This window comes from Xylona heveae (genome assembly GCF_001619985.1).
Source record: "Xylona heveae TC161 unplaced genomic scaffold L228scaffold_2, whole genome shotgun sequence".
NCBI classification, from domain to species: Eukaryota; Fungi; Ascomycota; class Xylonomycetes; order Xylonales; family Xylonaceae; genus Xylona; species Xylona heveae.
Genome location: NW_017264194.1, coordinates 630653 through 650710, shown reverse-complemented (window position 1 = coordinate 650710; position 20058 = coordinate 630653). Strand labels below are relative to the sequence as shown.

Genomic DNA, 20058 nt, shown 5'->3' with positions numbered 1-20058 from the left:
TCCACTGAATCTCACTCTTCCCAGGGCTGAAAAAAGAAGATTAGAACAATAACCTGTGTAGGCCTCCACCTGGTGGCTCCTTTTTGGCTCTCAAAAGAAGCCATAACCGAAGAGTATGTTATTGGGACTGTGCCTGCTGCCAAAAGTGTCAGCCGCAACCGAGACTGGATGGGGACGGATATGGCCCCAGGGCACGGACCCATCGAACCTTAAAGCTCATACATCACCGCCAGGAACCCGCAGCACAAGCCATCCACACATTAACTATTGCAACTTCTCATTCAAATCTTCTTCTTCTTCTTCCTCCGCTAGTCTTAGGAAGGGTTCCATAATAATATGAAGACACTATCTCTCGCACCTCTCTGCGGGTCCGCCGTGACCAATGCTTCGCGATTAGGTCTTCGATCATCCTCTCCATCTCTAGCTACACGATGTTTCTCGAGTTCCACTACACGATCCTACGACGCCGGCAGAAATCCGTCATGGCCGCCCCCGCCGCCGCCCGCTTCACGAGTATACCCGCGAGGTTGGACACCGACACCATTTGTGACTGAGACAGTGGTATGCAATTGATTTTATTTGGTTCACGGAGAGCAAAACGTCGTGGCTTTGCCGCGCTTGGGCGCTGTGCAAAGTGACGGGCCATGCTTGCATTGGATTACGATGCCCGTACAGCGTGTCCATATATTCGCTTGGCTGATATTTTCATGTTATTTTTCCTTCTGAGATTGGTTTGAATGAAGCTGACTTTGTAGGGAGGTGGCTGGCACACATGTAAGCTTGGCTACTCTCTTAGCGATCCCCTTCGCCGTCGTTCTGAATACCCCCGCCGCGCTCTTCTTATAACCGCTTTTCATTTAGCCTCAAGGCTATAGAAGGCGGAAAGGAAATTATGGATACAACATTGGTCGAATTCTTTCGCCTGAAACCTTGTGTCCATGCATCCTATACTGCCGCTCCGCGTTAATGCCATATACCACATTGTTGCTTCCTTTCAATGCTCCGACAATGTCATGGAAAGAAGTATGCTAATTTTGACTCTACCCGTGGAAGACGACATTTTCTCCAGATTACTCAAGGTATGTTACAATACCATTTTACTATACGGCCCGCAGCTTTCTACATCACCCCAGAAATCTGACTCTCACTCTCTAGGAACGAATAGTATCTCTCAACGGCCCTGTCGACGAGACTCTTTCAGCATCCATAGTCGCCCAACTACTCTTTCTCGAGGCAGATAACCCCGAGAAACCCATCCACTTATACATTAACACTCCCGGGGGCTCAGTCACAGCAGGTCAGTAAATATGCTTTTCTTCTTACGGCCATCCTTTGCAACTCTCTCAGTCCTTCCTTTTTCGCCCTTAGAGATGCTGACCTCGCTGCTTAATTCCGTCCACCAGGTCTCGCCATATACGACACCATGTCATACATATCCTCGCCCGTGTCAACAATCTGCGTCGGCCAAGCCGCATCCATGGGCTCACTCCTGCTCTGCGGCGGTACACCAGGCAAACGATTCTGCCTGCCACACAGCAGCATCATGGTGCACCAGCCATCTGGCGGATACTTTGGACAGGCATCAGACATTGCCATTCACGCCAAGGAAATCCTGCGGGTCCGGAACCAGTTGAATAAGATTTATCAGAGACACTTGACCAAGCCGCATACCCTGGACGAGATTGAAAAATTGATGGAGCGAGATTTCTTCATGGGCGCGGACGAGGCGCTCGAATTGGGCATTGTTGATAAGATTTTGAAAAGGAGGGGCGAAGAGAATGAGTGATTGATTCTCTCTTTTACTCATCCCCTGTCCTTTTCTTTCTTTCTCAACCTCTTACCTTTGCCTCCATTTCTGCCCTTCGGCATTCTTATTCTTCTTCCTCAAGTCCTACGGATCTCTCTCGTCGTTTCTTATCCTTATACACCTTTGACTTTCTTTCTTTTCTGTCACATCTCATGTCATCATATCTCACGCATCACATCTCACCTCATTCCTGTTGGTATTAGACCGATACCTACATGTATACCTAGAAACGAACGACATCACGCCTCTACTCTGTGTATTTCAGTCCAATGTGACAAAATCTTCACTATATAGTCATACCATTCTACTCAAGAAACAATTGACATTTCAATTTCAATTTCAATTCAATTCAATTCAATTCAATTGATTTAATTCGCATTCACCAAGTGAATCTAAAAACGGGGGTAAATGACATGAACTTTGTCTGAAAAATTAAACCCAGCAGTTGTAACGACGAATGAAAAAATTAAGTACCGTAGAAACCCCTAGAAACATTTCATATTTTTTTCTCTTCAAAGCTTTTCACGTCTTTCACCTTCCCCCCCCCCCCCTGCGACCACATCGCGACTTGAATAGGTGTGAAACAACGTACCACAACCAAGCCGAGCATCGAAGACACGCATCGAAGACAAGCAACGAAGACAGACACTAAGGCATGTAAGCTCCGCCAGCAATGACCAGATTCTGTCTAGTAAACTGGACGCGATAGACGGGCGACTTTTTCGTCGGGAACGCACTGATCTGGTCCGGCGTAATGACGACTTCCTTGCCAGACTTCTTCTTCGCGCCTGGCGCGGAGGGACCGGCGCCGCCTGCTCCAGTGGTTGCTGAGCTGGTGCCTCCTGCAGCACCACTACCACCACCTGCAGCGGCAGCGGAAGTAGAAGAAGACGTAGAAGCGCCGCCAGGTGCACCAGAAGATGCCTTTTCCGAAGTAATACCTGCTCCTGCTTGCTGTCCATCGGGTTTGTCGGCAGCTGATGGTTCACCCGAGGACTTGCCGCCGCCGGCGCCGCCGCCGGCCTGAGTGGACGAAGCGGCGGTGGCGGATCCGGGGGCATTTGAGGAAGAAGAAGCCGCATCAGTTCCAGTTCCAGTTCCAGTTCCGCCGGGGCCGGCAACAATGGCAGAAGCAGCAGTAGTGGTACTAGTTTGGGCGCCGTCGGTCGGAGTAGTCACGTCCCAGACGCGAACGGTGCAGTCAGCGCCGCCAGAGACCAGAATGGTGGACTCGACGCTCCAGCTGAGGCTCCAGATGCCGCCCTTGCCGTGGCCGCGCATGCGCTTGACGCGGCGGCCGGTGGCGAGGTCCCAGATGATGATAGCGCCCGCGTCGTCGGCGGAGGCGAGAGTCTTGCCGTTAGGGCTGCACGCGAGGGCGGTCAGGTTGCCGACGTGGCCGGTGAAGAGGCGGACCGGGTTTCCGGTGGTGACGGCCCACATGCGCACAGTCTTGTCGGAGCTTCCGGTGAAGACGTAGGCCGAGTTGGGATGGAAGGCGACGGTGTCGACGTCCTGGTCGTGGCCGACAAAGATGCGCAGACAGGAAATGTGATCCGTGCTCCAGAGGCGAGCGGTCTTGTCGTGCGCCCCGGTCAAAAAGTAGTGTCCGAAGGGGCCCCATTTGAGATCCCATACGGGGTGGTCGTGGCCTTTATAGACTACGAGATTGGTCCAGGTGTCGAGTGACCAGAGCCGGATTGTCTTGTCGGCGGAGCAGGAGAGGAGATACCGTGCTGCGGTTGAGGGCCCGTTCGGGTCCGGATTGGCGATACAGGGCGAGAAAGAGACGGCGTAGACGGGCCCGGAGTGGCCGATGAGTCGGCGAGAAGAGGATGGCTGTTGCTGATGCGACATGCCGCCGTGCTTTGAAGAGGAGGGCAGATTGGACGTGATGGGTTTGCCTTCGAGGTTCCAGACGCGAATGTAGGATTCTTCCATGCCCGCTGCGACGAGGGTATTGTCTTGGGAAAAGTCGAGACAGTTGATGCTACAGGGCAGAAGTGAGATTGGTTAGTTTGTGAGGTTTGGAGAGGGCGTGATGAGGCTTGAGTGGGGAAGGGCTGTGGGATGTAGATGAGATAAAACGAACCTGTCGTGGGTATTGTGGAAAGTAAACATGGTCACGCTGACACCTGTGCCGACGCCGCCAGTGCGACCATCAATCCGGAATCGATCTCGGTGTTCCTTGATCCTTTGGACCTCCATGGCGACGTCGCGGGCAACGGACGGCGGGTAAGGAATGTCATCTCGCGTGGGAGCTTCTTCGCTTTCCTCGCGTTTGATTTGCTTCTCAAACTCTTGCACGAGTGTGTTCTGTCCCTCCGCCGGGGGATTCTTTACGTCTTCCTCCTCCAGTTCGGCTTGCACGTCTTGCATGAGTTCCTGCTCCATCGGCATCTGCCCTAGCTTGAGCCTAGGAAGCACTGCGGGGGCATTTCTGTCGGTATTGGCTGATCCTGGGTTATGTCCTGGGATGCCTTCGTCCTCTGCTGGCATGTCGCCTTCCTCCTGGGCCTTTCGCAGCACGCTCGCAAGGCTACCGCGGCCATCTCCAGTAACACTCCGATCTACCGAAACGATATTGAAATGATTCTGGAGAAGGTGCACAATTACAGCTCCTCCGTCCTTTTCTTTGGACTCCAGGAACTGGACTAGGTTATAGTATGCAATGGAGCTGAGGGTAAGCCGATATTTGTTGCCCCGATAGATTTTGGCAATTTCGTTGCTCTGGACGTGTTCTGGGAGGCGAATCGCCGACAACGCTCTAAGGTCGTCGGCATGCTCACGCGCGAACATGTCCTTGAAGGCGACAAAGAATCGCTCGCAATCCTTGGGATAAAAATCACCGGCAAGATTGAGGAACGAATAAACGAAGAGGGGCCAGAGAAGGCGCTTCAGTTCGGGCTGCCGAATTTGTGAGAAATGTGAAACAGAATTCGAACTCCTGAGCTATGCCATACCTTGTATATCTCCAGATTGTCATCAATCCAAGTTTTCGTAAGACCTATCGAACAACGTTAGTATTAAGAAACTATACATTGCGTCTCAAACAAGGCAAAAGTATCTCCCAACCCGTGCGTCCTAGTAATCTGGACCCTGGTATGATTTGATTCGACATGAGAAATGACTGGGCTCAACTTACCAAAAGCTCGGAGATATTTCTCGCCGCCACTATCTTCGACTCTTGAGTAAATGGGACGACCATCTGAATCTTGGTTTGCCGACTCCATTCTGAGCATGGCCTCAGTGCGGCTGTAGCCTTTCTTTGACAAGTATTCTATGACCTATGGAAAAGGTTAGAGGTCAGCTGAGGCCATTGATACGACTTCAAGCAGAAGGCGACAAAGATGAGCTGAGGAAATTAGATGAAATATCAAAGGCTTGACGCCGAGGATAAAGAAAATAGTTTGTCCAAAGGAATAAAAATGGCAAGCGGAAATGAAGCAAACACAGCCTGTAGAACAAAAACAGCAACAAAAGAGATAAACAACGAGGATGACATCGCTAAACATCTCTGAGAAGCAGAGCAAACAAGTCCCTGCAGAGATAATACCAAAGCATTCGTCTTCTTGTCCATCTGTTGGGGGTCCATCTTGGAAGTCGAGCTTGGAGTGGCCATCGTAGACGCTGAAGGCTGCCATCTAGAGATGATCCTTCAAAGTTCAAGATGCAATACAAAAACAGAAAGAACGTTACCCAGTGTCTAGTTCCTTGTGGCTTGCCAAACGCGGCTGGTGAACGCGGCTTGCAACGTGTGTCGATTTGATGTGATGAGCGGGCCAGTGCTCCTGAGAAGAGAAAGTACTGTAGCCGCACAGTGAATTTGAGACCCGCCAGAATATGGTAGGCACAATCCAATGGCATCAATCCTGGCACCTGAGCAAATTGTAGAAGCGAGATGATCCAGAAAATCCAACTTCTGAACACTCATGAGCGCTGCTGTCACAGCGATGCACATGCTCGAAGTAGCCTCCAACCCGATCTGGCGCGACTCTCAAGAGCAAGTCCAGCGACCCAGCCTGGTAGCTTTGATAAAACGGCATTTCCACAGAGACCCGAGACATTGCCGGTTTAGCTCCAAAACCAGAGACGAAATGCTGATATCAAATTTACAGGTTTCCACGATGAACCCAGGACTTGCTCAATTCCGACGACGGATTCCATCCATCAAAAAGATGAAGATATGCACAGATACAACAGAAGCTGGTATGCAACAAATACAATAATTTACTCGAACAATCTGCAAATAAATACAAACAGGGGCAGGCTTGAACAAGATGACAGTGTCAAATTTTCAAATTTCAACAATTCATTACTTACTATGCTATTTAGGTTTTGCTGTGAAATGCTACCACCGCCTGCCGTGCCAGTCGAACCTCCAGAGGCCGTAGGAGGATTGACGGGCTGCGGCGGCGTCTGTTGGGGGGGCATCGCCATGCCAGCGCTGGGAGGGCCATGACTTGCACTCCGTGGCCCTGGCGGAACCGCGCCGCCTGGCACTTGGCCAGACATTGTTTGCGGTCACCAGTCCAATGAATTCGATTGGACGATTGTCGCACAAGTTTGACGTGACTCGATGAGTCTCGTTCCTTGTATATAGCTGTTCCGGCCTTCAATGTGGCCCAAGGAACGCTGCAACGATGCCGAAAAATGTTGATGGATATTTGATATATGTATGCTAAGTCGCCTGTATATAAAAGAACGAGTTACGAGTAATTAGCATCCGTTCGCATTCCCATCTCGCACTAGCGCACAAGTGTGACGATCACCGGAGCCGCAACACCAAAATGTTCACGTTCGCATGCCATTACTCTAGTTATGAGTTACTACTATCCCCACACAACACCACTTGATCAACTTCACGCGTCGCTCAATTGCCCCAGACGTGTCGCCAAATCTGTAGCTCTCATTTTCTCCTTTTCTATCTCCGACCATTTGGTCTCTGAAATACAATCATTTTCTGTGATCATGTCCGACCCCGAAGGAGCTCAGTCTGCTTCCGTGACATTTACAGCCGCAGACCGCATCAAGCAGCTCAATGACATTGAAAAAGTATGTCTAACGATAAAATCATGCATCTACAAGCTCTGACTTAATACGGGTCTGACAGGATGTCTCTGCGTTGCTCCATTCTGCTGGTCTCGCTGTGCAAGCCTTGACTACTTCTCCGCCCGAATCCGCCGAATCCTCCGACCAGTCACAACCCCTTGACGCGCACAAGGCAGCTTTCAACTCTGCCACTGCACGCTATTTCTCCCTTTTATCCTCTATCACTGTTCGTTTACGGCGTCAGATCTACGCGCTCGAGGAAGCCAACATTGTCTCGCCCGATCAAGCGGGTCCCGGTCTGCCTGCCTTGGCGGGAGCTACGTCTTCGAATACCCAGGCTCAAGCTGCGGCTGATAAAGGAGGCATTGCTGCCGGTGGATTGGGAAATCTGGACGTCGGTTGGCTCAACAGCAGGCGAGATGAGGTTGGCAAAGAGATGGAAGCAGAGCTGTGGGCAAAAGCCAGGGAACTTCTTGCGGACAGCGTTGAGCAGCCAAAGGAGAACACCGACGTCGAAATGAAGGACTGAGCGTTCTTCGTCGGCACCTCTTGCCTATTATTCTACGTGCCGCTAGAGCCTCTCTGGCCTGATAAGAAACGCAACTGCCGGACGGACTTGGCAAAGATTCGACAATATTCGAATCCTCAAACCCGCTCGCCAACACAAAACGTGCAGCCCAACTGAGGGTTATCAATGCTCCCTTGGAGAATTTGGCCTGATCCCAACATCTAAAAATATTTTTTTTCCAGGGGCAACAAGCGGGTCAGCCCTGGCGCGTCTCCCCAAAGAGATACATTCTGGCGCCTATCAAAGGGGTGCGTCCAAATGCTGATGCCGGCGGTCATCGTCATTGGATCAACATGCTTTCGCGTGAATCAGATTGACCTGTCGTTTGTGCAACACTTGACACGGGAGACGTCGGGAGACGGGTCGGAAAAAATCAGGACTAGGTGGGAAAGGGGGAAAACGGAAAATAATGATGTTATCTCGTCGACACCAGAGAGAGTCGAGTGAGATGTTGCTGCTACTGCTGTTGCTGCTCATTGTGAGACGCGGACTTGCCTCCTAAGTGACATGTGCCCAACGGTGCCGGAATAGGGAATTGAGTTTGGCACCGTCATCGGATAATGCATTGGGCCTGGACATAAGACTGGCGGCAAGTCAACCCAAGCAATCGGGATCCCGGAGGATGGGATCTTGTAGATAAGCTTTGCTAGCTAGAGTAGAGGTGAATTCCTGCGAGAATTTCTGCGAGTTGAATCAAGTTGGTGGTTATGACGACTAGTCCGATCATGGCTTAAGGGGGGCGTAGAATAAGTACAATTGTAAATGGCCAAATCCGCTTGGTGGCTTTTTGAACGCGTTTACCTCTACTTCTGTCTTCTTCTTCTGCTGCTGCCCTTCTCCTCTAACCTCTGTAGGAGAATTTGCTGTCGCAGGGTTCTAGGCGTTGTGCCTTGCCCTTTTATTTTTCGCCCCAGCATGAATCCAGTTACGGCCGTATGACTAGCACTCTGCACCGTCCACTACGATACGCCATCGCCCTTCCTCGCGGGCACCACGCCAACCTCCAAATCGCAATGTACAGTAATCTCCCGCCCTATCCGCCCCAGCAAATGAATGGCGTTTATAGCTGCGCCTTTCACAATATTTGGATTGAATTGGAAAAAGTGGACCCCTCGGGACTCGGGATCGAACCAATTGCGTGGTACGTGACCAATAAGTTACGACACAGTCACTCTGTACACGTTGAATAATATGTCATGTCGCAGGTTGGACGCAATACAAGACAATGAAAGACAACGCAGATAGGGGGGAAAAGGAACGAGGGGAAAGGGAAAGGATTCTTTGGTGGGTTTAGCATGATCAGAATTGGGAAGGTCCACGACGATTAGAACAGAGTTTATGCCGGGAACACGCGGAGTTTTGCCCGCTGTGGAGCATACCCGTTCTCCTTCTTCCTCCTCCCCCCCAGCACCGAAATCCCTCCCCGCCCGAAAAGTGACCTATAGAGCTAACTAACTAGTCCCCTTCTCTAGTACGCATTGCTATTACTGAATGTATCACTCTCAGCTAAAGCGGTAACCCTTCTCATGGGTTCACTCTCTGCTGCCCAAGCCTACATCTTAATTTCTCATAAGCTAAGAATTCCTGACGACTTTTGTGGATATATCTCCTGGCTTCATGCCATGGCGTGTCTGCGAGGCCATCTACGTCCACATACTCAAGCTACTACTGCTCCCTCATCCAAAGAAATGAACCGCTGGGCTGCATAAACTCCCCTCAATTGCCACCGAACTTCATATTCAAAATTTTCAGACGCCGCAAGGAGAGCGATGCAATCCAGAAAACGGTTATCAAATTGATCATGGCGCATCCTATTGGGACGCCAGCGGGCACTTCTTTAACATCTCAAGCCCCTGGCGATCCTCACGATTCAAGTGTGCAGTTTGAGGAATATCTTTACTATGCCTCGTTGACACGAACTTTTGAAGCTCAGCAATCCGAGGCGAATATCACGACCAGGCGGCTCAGTGCATTTTGGCGACGCTTTGGGCCCATGCATGACAAGAACTCTCAGCCAAAGGCAGAAAACTCGGCCGAGAAATCAGCAGAGCCGAAGCCGGATCCTAAAATCAGTCCCTCTTCGACCTTGAGCTCACAGTCCCTGGTCAGTGACGAGGACTGGTATCATATTGCGAGAGCCCGCCGGGCCGCCACCTGGGGCACTGTTTTCTATCTAATCACCACAGACATTTTGGGGCCGTGGTCCGTTCCGTAAGTCACCTAACCTCCGAAGAAATACGAATTAGAAACTAATTTATTAAGATGGGCAATGTCCAAGATGGGCTACGGTCCCGGTGTCGTCTTATATACAGTGTTTGGGGCATTTGCTGGCTAGTATGTCAATCTCCTCTAGTTCATTCGATTATAGGCTGTTCACGCTCAGCGCGGACAGATCGCTTTTGGCTCTTTGAAAGTATCGAATCTGACATGTCATCACCAGCTCCGGCTATCAGTTATGGCGCATGTTTCTCAATTTAGATTCTTACAAATACCCCGTCAAGAATTTTGGCGATCTGGTCTTTCGAATCTACGGGAGATGGGCACGGCATTGCAGCAATGTTCTGCAGTCGATTCAGTTGCTTTTCAATGTCGGAATCGTTATCCTCGGTAATGCGCAGTCCTTGTCACAAGTGACCAGAGGAAGCCTCTGCTTCGTCATTTGCTGCGTTGTGTGGGCAGCGGCAGGCAGCCTCTTAGGGCAAATCCGATCGTTGAAGAAATTCAGCTGGGTTGCTCACAGCTGTATCTGGGTCAACCTCATCATTGCCTTTCTGGTCATGGGCGTCGCGGCGAATAGCCCACCCAACTTCGAGGCCGCCTTGGCGAACAATGGTGTGCCGGAGGGACCAGTCGTGACCCATGCAGGCTCCCCGCCAGAAGTTGGCTTTCAGGCTGAGCTTGTTGGCCTGATGCAGTCGGTCTACGCCTATGGGGGCGCCATGATTTTCTGCGAGTTCATGTCGGAAATGAAACGCCCATGGGACTTTTGGAAAGGCATGATTTGCGCCCAGGGCTTGATCTACTGCTGCTACCTCTTGTTTGGACTCTTTACATATTCGTACCAGGGACAATTCACCATCAACCCCGTGTACCAGGGTCTCTCGCCATACGCATGGCAAAGCGTCGGCAACGTGCTTGCCATTGTACAATGTGTCATCTACGGAGCCCTGTGCAGTAACATTGCCATCAAGCTCCTCTGGCAGACCTTTGTGCAAGAAGGGTTCAAGGGTCCGGACATTGACTCTCACGTGGGCCAGATACTCTGGATCTTCTTGATTCCACTTTATTGGTTCCTCGCCTTTGTCATCGCCACCGCCGTTCCTCAATTCAGCAACATTTCCAGTCTGATTGCAGCGCTTTGCATTCAGCAATTCACGTACACCTTTCCGCCTATCCTCATGCTTGGGTTCGAGATCAAAAAGGATGCCATGCAAGAGGGCGAAGGGTTCGATCCAGTCACACGAACAGTGACACGACGTGACTCGGGCTGGCGCCGTTGGCGACGGGGAATAGCGAAGCAATCGCCAGTCAAGTTGTTCAACTTGATTTTCGCTCTGGGTGCTGCCGCCACGGCCATACTCGGTTTCTACTCGAGCCTCAGAGCCATTATCGAAAGTTTTGAAGGCGCTCATGTTGCGACGTCTTTTGGCTGCGCTTCTCCAGTTATTCTTAATACCACTCGCACCCACAGATTTTGATGCATTATATAGATTTCTATTAATATTGTCTGGTTCTCCATTAATTAATCCAAGATCATGACCAATTCAAATTTAACAGCACTCATCCCATTGAAGGACGTGAAGATTAGTTGAGGATTGGACCCCTGCCAAGCAAAACTCACAACTAAAGTAGCGACAGCAGCAGCAGCTTTCTTGTAAGCGAGGCCTGCAAACCTCCGACCCTCCGACCTTTAGCATGACTTGTTCCCCAGATTTTGTTTATCCGCTTCAGGTCCCACGCTTTGCAGAGTCGTTATATATAATCTCAGTCTTAATTGACCAATCTCCACTGTCTTCATTACCTAATTTACCTAATTTTATGTATCACCGCGCTGTACCCAATTTTTTATAGCTGATATCTTTTCGACTTGAAGTTTTTCCGCCGGTGATGAGAGGTCCTACAACACCATATCGTTGCGTTATTCGTGCATCCTCACCACAATGGCCGCGCCGCATATCAAGCAGCAGCAGATCATGTTCGGCTCTTACAACCCATGTTTCCAAGCGCTGTATGGCTCGCTATGATTCTAGATTCGTCCAATCGAGATGTACCAGTGCTGCGTCATCCACTACAACTGCGACTATTAATGCTACGACGGCTGCGGAATCTACGACGGCTGCGACATCCGCGACTCCTGGACAGATCAATACCTCCCAACAAAAGCGAACCACACAAGCGAACGAGAATTATCAAACGCAGGATCAAAAGCTGCCGTTACCGCCGATTCTAGATCCAGTTGCGCAAGAGGCAACTCGCAAGTATCGCGCGCCGAAACCGCGACCGGAGAATAATAAGCACGATAGGACGCCTTTTCAACAAAAACTTGCTCAGAATCCATACGGTATGTCGTGTTTCGTTCATTTGTACTGTCTTGATATATCTGCGAATATGTGGTTTTGGCGGGTCCTTATTATCTCAGCTTGTGCTAAATGTAATGTGAAATTACAGCAATAGCATTATCCACCCCCATACGCATGTGCAGCGTCACAGCCACACGGTTACCGCGGTTCTTTTTGATCAATTACGGACTCATTGCGCATCCGACAACTGGCACCCCGTGGTACCTTCCCGAGAATATCGAAACGGTGGGATCTCGGGGCAGCAGCCAGCAGCAAGCGGGAGCGGTGAAACCAGCAAACGGGGAAACAGAGAGCGAGGGTGTAAAAGATGGCAAAGATGAGAATGTGCAAGAAAAGCGTGGATTAGGGACATATGTGCTCGCACGACAAGACCTATTGCGCGTACTCACGCACGCCAAGGGCCGCAGATGGCAACAAATCATCCCCCATCGACAACGAGAAATGCTGAGATCGTCAATGAAGGATATCGTGTGGAGGAACGACATGGATGAATTTGTCACGGTGCTTTTACGCCAAGTTGTTATGCGCAGATTGGAGAATCTGGCGCAGTCGCAGGAAGCAGGAAACAACGTGACTCCTTTGTCACCCCTTTTGTCCCTGGATTGCGATGAATCTTCTATCAACATAGGACTGTCAGACGGCGCCTGTCTATTGTGGCTTGGTCCTCTTTCGTCGAATCAGGAGACGACAGTCGCAAATGACGGCGCACCGCAAGACATGCAAGAATCCGTCGAAGAAAAAGGAGAGCCTCAAAGAGCCACAATCACAATCGATCCTCCAGTGTCCTTTTTCTCCATATTATCCATCGGAACCAATAAAAAGCTCCCCGTATATAATCTCGTTGCGCTGCTCGGAGAAGACAATGTCCAGCATTTGCGACAGGTTCGGCCGCCCGTGTACTCATCAGAGTATGCCCTGATTAAAGACGGGAGCAGAAACGGTGCTGTTAACTCGCAGGCTTTGTTGTGGAGATTATATGGCTACATGGCGCAGAGGGAAGATACGGAGGAATGAGATTGAGCCGGTTTCTCTCTCCCTCTCCCTCGATCTCCTCCATGTCTCTTATTTTCTTCACTAATTTGTCTTGTTCCCTTTCTTTCTTTCTTTCCTTCTCTAAAATCCTTGGCTATATCTCAGTCTCCCTCTCGGACAGCACGCTATACGCCAAGACCGGCTTGGCCATTCCTCTCCCTAAACAATCCCTTCTGAAAATCCACTTTCGACGGTATCACGCGGGACTTGAGAGTTACATCCACGACAATATACGAGACGAAATGTCTTGATTTGCTTTGCTGTCTTTTGTAGAAATAAGGCAGACAGAAGATCCATTATCAATTCAATCAGTCAGTCCTCAATCTACAGCTTGGCTGTCGGGATATCAATCGGAGGTGCGACTTGATCCACACTGTCTCGGGGGCTCCGGGTATTACACCGCGCAAGAATCCAGTCCGCTACATCCTTGGCAAATATCTTATGATCTTCTCCTGGCTCCGCATGTACTGTTACCGTCAGCTTGGATCCTCATACGGTCATACCCAACTCTGCCAATCTCTCCCCGCGAACACCTCGATCATCAAACCCGCGTAATAGAATGAAAGAAAACTAAAAGGAGGGGGGAAAAAGGCGTTTAAACAAAAACGGGATAAAAATAATACTCACACTTATGATACCACCCCCTATACACTCGAAACGTCTTATCCACCGCCTGCGCGCTCTGAACCCACGCCTGCGCCGCCTCAAAGCTCGTCACCTTATCCTCCGTCCCATGACCCACCCAGAGACTTATCCCCGCGGGGACGCTCCAGCGGCCGCTCCGCAGATCCGCCGTGCGCTGCAACATGCCCGCCAGTCCCTCAAGCGTGCCCGTGTCGTGGCAAAGCGGATCTTTTGCAAAATTCGAACATACCACCGGATCCCGACTCATCAGTGCCGGCTCCAGTTTCCGCACCAGCTGCTTCCCGGGCGTCATCTTCGACATGAGCCGCCCCGCAGCGACGGTCAGTTTCCAGGGCTCCGTCTCCCGCGGGAACGCGAAAAGTGGCGCCTCGGCGAGGTATCCCCGTATGTGCTCTTTCTGCTGTGCGTCCCCCCGTGCGGCGTACGACAGGATCTCCCCTGCGCCCATGGAGTGGCCCATGAGGAAAATGGGGACGTTGCTGCTGCTGTTGCTGTTGCTGCTGCTCGTGCTGGTGGCGGCAGTGGAGGTGGAGGCCGTGGTGCTGGGGATGTGCGAGGATAAAATGGAGCGCAGGTCTGCGAGCACTTGGGACGTTGGTCCGCTGGCGCCTCGGTCTGAGGGGGTCCGGACAGATCGGCCCCAGCCTCTGCATGAATGTTAGCATACAAATTCTGTATTTTTTTTCTCCCCTCTTTAATTTTTTTTTATATTTATATTGTTTTTATATTTTGGTGGCATTTTTTTTCTAAGAAAGGATTAAAAAGGTGTCTGGTGTTATATACATACCGCTGATCAAATGCAAAAACTTCAATGCCTCGCGCCGCGAGGCTCGGGAAGAAGGTGTAATATGCATTACCTAGAAATGATTCAGAATATTAGAATAAGAACCAGAATCAGAATTAGATTGAGACGAGAAGGTATCATAGAACAACATTTATCGAAGACTGAAAGATTAACTTACAGTGATCACTAAACCCATGCAAGAATATCAATTTTGCCAATCTCTTCACTCTTTTCTTTTCGTCTCTCGTTACAGTTGTCTTATCATCTCTCCTCTCAGCTGCCTTATCGTTCTTTTCCTCAGTAGTCATATTATCATCATGACTACTTGTTGGGACCTATATTGGTGTGGCATCGCGATAGATATACCCCCCGTTTCACTACCGAAGTAGTCACTCTGCCCTTGAGCTTAACGCAGTCTCACCTTTCGCTTTCGTCTTTGGCATTTCGCATAGAGGCTGTCCTTGTCCTACTTGTCCTACTCGCTCTGTAAACAAAATCCATGTTCCAGGATTTATTCCCTTCGCCTACGCGCTGGGCTGCGGAATAAAGTTTGTTTACAAGCGAGGCAGGTAAAGGACAGTACTCCGTAGGGTTTGGAGTTTTAGGTGTTTGGGCGAACATGCGAACCGGCGAACCTGCAAAGGCGGAAGCGAAAGGGAAAGGTAGGAAAGGTCAAAGGGTAAAGGCAGAGCGTATTTCGGTAGAGAGGCGGAGAGGTATATTGTATCGCAATCACATGTCAGCTGGATTCCCCCTTCCAAGACAATACCACATAGTGCAACGCAGTGGATCTGCTTCCACGGTGTAAAAGGAGTTCAGTGGTATTGGAGTTTGGAGTCGGGTAGATGAAGTAGGAGAATGGAACGGGAAGGGGGATTGATGACAGTAAGAAATAGAATAGCAATAAATATAAAACGTGGGAAAGACAGAAAGAGGATAAAGTAAAAAAAGGTGGGAATGAAAGAATGAAAGAAATAGATTATCTTAAAGATGGGAGAAAGATAGAAAGGAAATAGCAGGAAAACGAGAAAATGACAGAAATAAAGTAAAATAAATGACGGGAAAAATTAAAAAAACAAAGAAAAGTAAAAAAATAAAATAGAAAAAATGAGGAAAAAACAAGGAAGAAGAAGAATGTAATAAAATGGACAACGGACAAAGGACAACGGACAATAAACAACGAACCTTCCATGTCTTGGTATACAGCACTGTGCCGTCCTCAAGAGTATGCGTTCCTTCGACTGTTTCGACGTTTTTTATATTCTGGAGAAATGCTTCCTCACTGCCGCTGGGCGTGGCATTGCTGGGGCGAGGAGCCTTTGAATCTGCCATATTTGTCTGTTCTGTTCTTTAGACCACTTGCTGATGATGTTCCTGATGTTGTGGACAGTGTAATAAGAGTTGTTCCGGTCGCCAGTCGCCAGGTGTAATGCGCAGACGTAGTGTTTGTAGAGCTACGAAGAACGAGTATGCGGCGTAGAAAGGGCCAAATAATGTCAACAAAGGTGTTTGCCGGAATATCCTTGAATGTTGACAGCGAGAAGAAGCCTAAAGGACCAACCTAATGACCTGTGTACAATATTTGAGTAGAGCAAGAAGTGATTAAGCTATGAGCTCAGAGCTCATCCGAAAGCAGAGCAGGACAATGTCGTGGATAGCACGTATCAGCAACAACGTTAGGCAATCCCTCTAAAAACATGAAATAGGAGACCTGCTGACAATGAGGAAGCAAAGTCTGGGGTAATAGAAGCGTATCGGAGATCCGAATGGGGGGAACATCCGGGGTTAAGGGGCCGCAGCGGGATAAAAGCCGAGGCATTTCGCGCTTGAGTCCAGTGGGGGTGTCAAGGGGGAACTGGTAGTAAGCAGTGCGGGACAAGCATAACTGGAGATATCATGTTTAGTTATAGAATGTATAGCTTCCAGGTGGGAGTTTGGCTATAGTGTAGTGAAAGCTGGCGCCTGGTGCTCAGAAGCTCGGAAGCATGTGAAGCGGCAAGGTTAAGCGAGGAGTAACCCGTATATTTCTGAGCGCCAACGCGCTTGGGTATGGTGATATTGATCGAAGAGTTATTCTCCCTGTCATGAGTAGGCAGGAAGCTATAACTAACTGTAATAAAATGCGTTGTAAAGCAGCAAGGTCTTAGAGATATCGCATTGCCAAATCTCTTATCCATAAAACACAGCTCGGAGCCGGATACCGGACAGTATAATATCCGTTCTCCACAATCATAGATAGTGAATATCCCACCATGCCACCCGTCCAACCAGTCCCATTGCTCCTTTCTTTTCCCAAAGCAGTAATTCAAACTTCGTCAAACGTCTACACTTCCCAGACGCTGTAGACAGCTGGCAGACGCGGTCCTGGGGAGACGTGTCTTCGTGTCAAGTTCGTGTAGCTAATTGCGTCATGTACTCTGCCATTTCAATTACTTTACCCATCTAGGAAACCGTTGGATTTTCGTCTTACGGTCTACGATACAAGATTGAGACGAAACCACGGCGCAAGAAGACGTGTCGAGTCGTATTGTGTTCGTGGCAGGGCTGCGTCATGGTGTTGACCTTTTGCCGAATTGGGTAGAGGATAGTATTGTCGTTGGACGTCTATAGTAGACTCGGCCCTGAGCGTGCACAGAGCTGGGTATTCTCGGAGGTTTACATCGTCGTGAAACTTACACTATTTTGATGCTAATGAGAGGCATAGCTTGGTTGGGGGAGTGGTAGCATATTGCATTATATGATATACTTGTGAACTTGCAAACTTGCGATATTCGATTGAGATCGGTACAGAGTACTTCGTACATCGCTCGGCAGCCGAAACTGCCCTGCGTCATCGTCTGGGAGAGTTACTGGGCTCACACTAAGTGCGGCATCCTCGGACCTTCACGTGCCAATTCTCCGGATTCAGCCCCAGGTCCCCCCCGCAAATAACCTTCTCAGGGTAACACATCTACAGTAAAGTTAGCCGGCATAGGACATTTGCCGACTATAAGATGCACGAGACTGGCTGCATTTGAAATATCGAGTTTCCTTTGAATCTCGATGCTTTGAAAACCCTCACAATCTTCTCTCCAATTTTGACACACTCCTTGAGATATTAGAATAAAATAGATCTCTTGTCTCTCGTAAGCCCGCCATGTCATTAAAGAACGGTGAGCCTTTCTTCGATTTACTAGCCTTCATATGAACAAATGCTGATATTACACAGACGCTTTCCCCTCGTCTGCAGCTTTTGACCTGATCAAAAGCTCGCTGAGTTCAAACGATGCGGAGCGAAAGGATGCCATCAAAAAGGGAAACGCTGTCTTTACCTTTACGTTAAAGAATAAATCGGGCGCCGAAGACAGCTGGTATATCGACTTGAAGCAGAGCGGAGCAGTCGGAAAGGGTCTGGCACCTGACGGGAAGAAGACTGATGGTACATAAACCCCTTGAATTCATGCGCTGAGCTGGTGGAGTGCTGTGCTACGGTCTCATGTGAACGCAGGTGCTGACGATCTGGGCGTGTCTAGTGACCCTCTCGTTATCCGAAGAAGATTTTGGTAAACTTGTGGCCGGCAAGGTCAATGCCCAGAAACTCTTCATGTCAGGCAAATTGAAGGTCAAGGGGGACGTCATGAAAGCGACTAAAATGGAGCCCGTGCTGAAGAGCGCACAGGCAAAGGCGAAGCTCTAGTTGATTTGTTTGGGACCAATAAATTCAGAGTTGGATATCTTTTTTTTTTTTTTTTTTTTTTTTTTTTTTTTTTTTTTTTTTTTGATTTGATATTGGCGTGTCTATTCTCAGATTGTGTTTGTATACATGGTGCTCATATCTATAATACCTCTAAAAAGAGTTGAAAGCATTCGCAGAATCTTAGAGTGGGGGTTTTGCGTCTTGTTCGCTCGATGCATTATATACTGTGTTGCAGACCTAGGAGTCTAATCTCTGTACGGCGCTCATAGGAACGAGGCGGAATTATTGCAATTACTCTCCCGTCAGTGTCGGCTTCATGCGCTTCCAAATGGCAAGGAATCCTCCTCCCACTACTCTGGCGCCGACTTTTGGCCGGCATACCATTTCCCACCCGTCTTCCCTTGAATCGGTAGTTTGCGGTTTCTCCGTTTCTTGCGCTTCATTTGGCGATTGACCATTAGCGGTAGATTCGCCGTCACTTGAGTCGCTGGCGGGTTGCGCTTGCATTCGATCGAGGACCCGGGGTCGAACGGCCCGAACGTCCCATTCCCGGCCTCCCGTAGAGCCAGCACCAAGCTCGACGACCTGCTCTAGCACAAGAGGCAATCTTTGTTGCCGGATCTTTTGCACGCAAGAGGTAATCTGTGTAATGCTCGGATTGAATACCGCAAGCGCACCGTTCACTCTCAGCGCTTGGGATACGGTGTCCAGATGGTGGTGCGTGCCAGGTAGATCAAGTATTACGTGCGAGAGGAACGGCTCTGCCTTGCCCGGCTCCTCTCCAGAGCTTGCATGCCGTGTTTGAAATTGTTCCTTTATCCATTGCGAAGCGTCGCCTACGTGGTAGTCAACGTTCCCAGCGTATATGCCGTGTCGGAAGCCGCGAACTATCCGTTCTGCATGAGCTGAGCGCTCGGCAGATGCGTCAACCGTATGGATTATTGCGCTTCGGGCGCGCTTCCATTGCTCATATGCCTCTTCCTCGGGGGATGCTCTGGCTACTTCTTCAGATGAAGTTCCTTCTAGAGCGTCATTGCTTGCGTCCGCATCTTCAATCGGATCTTGGACATGGTCCTTGGACACGACTTTGTTGATAGCTTGAGCTGAAAGCGGTGGAATTTTCGGCGAACGGCCATTCGCGGCACTAATCGCTCGAGCCAAGTGAAGGGTTAAAGCACCATGACCGGTTCCTGCTTCAAGAATCTCCAAGGGCCCGGCCTCGTCTTCGGTTCCAGGTTCTGGCGGAGTAACGTGTATGTCTAATAATGATACTATTAGGTTTGCGTCTGCGGGGTAAATCTAGCAGCAGTCACCCATTAGCCCAATCGTAAGCCCACCCATTCGATGGAGCCATTGATTATGGGAATACTAACAGGAGTTACTATGCGAGGAGTGAGGGTCACGTATTCGGCCAATGTCGGCTGGTATATACGATATTCTTTGCCTGGAACACGTAGAATTGTCAACCGCTATCCCAAATAGCCTCAATGGCCGGTGCAAAAACAGTTTGGATCCCTCCCCGTGCATTACTTACCCCGGCTTGTTCTGACGACATCCCTGATCTCCTTGCCAATGATCTCATCATGCCCGATATTGCCCGTATGCGATTGAACCTTCTTGCCTCGCGTCAAGGGTCCAGTAAAGATTGGGCCGGCGTTAAGGTCATCCTTGCGTCGGAGGAGGACAGTGTCATTTTCTGCAGAATTAGCATTTCATAAAAGTCAACGTGAGGGCTAACTGCAATTCCGTACCAGTGACTCTTAATCGACCTGTCGCGATCCATCTGCGACAACTGTGGCAGACTGGAAAGTCAAAAGCCTGCGCGCGGAGAGCTCTCCAAATCGACAGTCCTGTAGGTTTCATAATGGTGTAAATGTGCTGGTCTCTCAAATTTCAGGGTCCAGAAGGAGAAAA

General features: G+C 49.7%; 9 protein-coding genes across 9 annotated transcripts; 5 read left to right on the top strand and 4 right to left on the bottom strand.

The window, feature by feature from the left end:
- The first annotated feature begins 224 nt into the window (after nt 1-224).
- Nucleotides 225-2129, top strand: L228DRAFT_255070 (hypothetical protein). Its single transcript, XM_018333869.1, has 5 exons — nt 225-561; nt 756-774; nt 1054-1079; nt 1156-1297; nt 1404-2129. Exons 1-5 carry the CDS (start codon nt 337-339, stop codon nt 1784-1786), a joined length of 795 nt encoding a protein of 264 aa, XP_018190583.1. The 5' UTR covers nt 225-336; the 3' UTR covers nt 1787-2129.
- Nucleotides 2130-2320: 191 nt separating this feature from the next.
- L228DRAFT_258505 (WD40 repeat-like protein) lies at nt 2321-6491 on the bottom strand. The gene is made up of 5 exons (XM_018334090.1): nt 6131-6491; nt 4953-5094; nt 4771-4814; nt 3900-4714; nt 2321-3797 (listed from the first exon to the last, which is right to left on the bottom strand). The coding sequence occupies exons 1-5, from the start codon at nt 6320-6322 to the stop codon at nt 2456-2458; spliced, it is 2535 nt and encodes an 844-aa protein (XP_018190582.1). The 5' UTR covers nt 6323-6491; the 3' UTR covers nt 2321-2455.
- Nucleotides 6492-6778: 287 nt separating this feature from the next.
- L228DRAFT_236165 (hypothetical protein) lies at nt 6779-7388 on the top strand (the record flags this gene model as incomplete). Its single annotated transcript, XM_018330803.1, has 2 exons — nt 6779-6862; nt 6921-7388. The coding sequence occupies 2 exons, from the start codon at nt 6779-6781 to the stop codon at nt 7386-7388; spliced, it is 552 nt and encodes a 183-aa protein (XP_018190581.1).
- Nucleotides 7389-9228: 1840 nt separating this feature from the next.
- Nucleotides 9229-11125, top strand: L228DRAFT_265512 (amino acid transporter-like protein; the record flags this gene model as incomplete). Its single annotated transcript, XM_018334710.1, has 3 exons — nt 9229-9638; nt 9690-9761; nt 9868-11125. The coding sequence occupies 3 exons, from the start codon at nt 9229-9231 to the stop codon at nt 11123-11125; spliced, it is 1740 nt and encodes a 579-aa protein (XP_018190580.1).
- A 375-nt stretch (nt 11126-11500) lies between these two features.
- On the top strand, nt 11501-13267 carry L228DRAFT_243802 (hypothetical protein). The gene is made up of 2 exons (XM_018331770.1): nt 11501-11988; nt 12096-13267. The coding sequence occupies exons 1-2, from the start codon at nt 11535-11537 to the stop codon at nt 13019-13021; spliced, it is 1380 nt and encodes a 459-aa protein (XP_018190579.1). The 5' UTR covers nt 11501-11534; the 3' UTR covers nt 13022-13267.
- A 96-nt stretch (nt 13268-13363) lies between these two features.
- Nucleotides 13364-14776, bottom strand: L228DRAFT_236162 (alpha/beta-hydrolase; the record flags this gene model as incomplete). Its single annotated transcript, XM_018330802.1, has 4 exons — nt 13364-13506; nt 13667-14331; nt 14472-14541; nt 14647-14776. The coding sequence occupies 4 exons, from the start codon at nt 14774-14776 to the stop codon at nt 13364-13366; spliced, it is 1008 nt and encodes a 335-aa protein (XP_018190578.1).
- A 495-nt stretch (nt 14777-15271) lies between these two features.
- On the bottom strand, nt 15272-15942 carry L228DRAFT_60291 (hypothetical protein). Its single transcript, XM_018336756.1, has one exon. The coding sequence runs from the start codon at nt 15798-15800 to the stop codon at nt 15453-15455; it is 348 nt and encodes a 115-aa protein (XP_018190577.1). The 5' UTR covers nt 15801-15942; the 3' UTR covers nt 15272-15452.
- A 1526-nt stretch (nt 15943-17468) lies between these two features.
- On the top strand, nt 17469-18183 carry L228DRAFT_243797 (sterol-binding-like protein). Its single transcript, XM_018331769.1, has 3 exons — nt 17469-17620; nt 17677-17886; nt 17981-18183. Exons 1-3 carry the CDS (start codon nt 17605-17607, stop codon nt 18142-18144), a joined length of 390 nt encoding a protein of 129 aa, XP_018190576.1. The 5' UTR covers nt 17469-17604; the 3' UTR covers nt 18145-18183.
- Nucleotides 18184-18227: 44 nt separating this feature from the next.
- On the bottom strand, nt 18228-20024 carry L228DRAFT_243795 (S-adenosyl-L-methionine-dependent methyltransferase). The gene is made up of 4 exons (XM_018331768.1): nt 19896-20024; nt 19679-19840; nt 19518-19588; nt 18228-19443 (listed from the first exon to the last, which is right to left on the bottom strand). Exons 1-4 carry the CDS (start codon nt 20005-20007, stop codon nt 18436-18438), a joined length of 1353 nt encoding a protein of 450 aa, XP_018190575.1. The 5' UTR covers nt 20008-20024; the 3' UTR covers nt 18228-18435.
- Between the last annotated feature and the right edge of the window lie 34 nt (nt 20025-20058).

What these genes read in the sequence shown, in the direction of transcription:
- L228DRAFT_255070 (XM_018333869.1), top strand. Translation starts at nt 337, where the DNA reads ATGAAGACACTATCTCTCGCACCTCTCTGCGGGTCCGCCGTGACCAAT. An exon ending in TTTTCTCCAGATTACTCAAG is followed by an intron (nt 1,080 to 1,155) that starts GTATGTTACAAT and finishes CTCACTCTCTAG; the next exon opens with GAACGAATAGTATCTCTCAA. An exon ending in CGGGGGCTCAGTCACAGCAG is followed by an intron (nt 1,298 to 1,403) that starts GTCAGTAAATAT and finishes TCCGTCCACCAG; the next exon opens with GTCTCGCCATATACGACACC.
- L228DRAFT_258505 (XM_018334090.1), bottom strand. Translation starts at nt 6,322, where the DNA reads ATGTCTGGCCAAGTGCCAGGCGGCGCGGTTCCGCCAGGGCCACGGAGT. An exon ending in AGCAAAACCTAAATAGCATA is followed by an intron (nt 5,095 to 6,130) that starts GTAAGTAATGAA and finishes CCTTTTCCATAG; the next exon opens with GTCATAGAATACTTGTCAAA. An exon ending in TTCCACAATACCCACGACAG is followed by an intron (nt 3,798 to 3,899) that starts GTTCGTTTTATC and finishes TCTGCCCTGTAG; the next exon opens with CATCAACTGTCTCGACTTTT.
- L228DRAFT_243802 (XM_018331770.1), top strand. Translation starts at nt 11,535, where the DNA reads ATGAGAGGTCCTACAACACCATATCGTTGCGTTATTCGTGCATCCTCA. An exon ending in ACTTGCTCAGAATCCATACG is followed by an intron (nt 11,989 to 12,095) that starts GTATGTCGTGTT and finishes GTGAAATTACAG; the next exon opens with CAATAGCATTATCCACCCCC.
- L228DRAFT_60291 (XM_018336756.1), bottom strand. Translation starts at nt 15,800, where the DNA reads ATGGCAGATTCAAAGGCTCCTCGCCCCAGCAATGCCACGCCCAGCGGC.
- L228DRAFT_243797 (XM_018331769.1), top strand. An exon ending in TGACGGGAAGAAGACTGATG is followed by an intron (nt 17,887 to 17,980) that starts GTACATAAACCC and finishes GGGCGTGTCTAG; the next exon opens with TGACCCTCTCGTTATCCGAA.
- L228DRAFT_243795 (XM_018331768.1), bottom strand. Translation starts at nt 20,007, where the DNA reads ATGAAACCTACAGGACTGTCGATTTGGAGAGCTCTCCGCGCGCAGGCT. An exon ending in TGTCGTCAGAACAAGCCGGG is followed by an intron (nt 19,589 to 19,678) that starts GTAAGTAATGCA and finishes TACGTGTTCCAG; the next exon opens with GCAAAGAATATCGTATATAC. An exon ending in CTCCTCGCATAGTAACTCCT is followed by an intron (nt 19,444 to 19,517) that starts GTTAGTATTCCC and finishes GACTGCTGCTAG; the next exon opens with ATTTACCCCGCAGACGCAAA.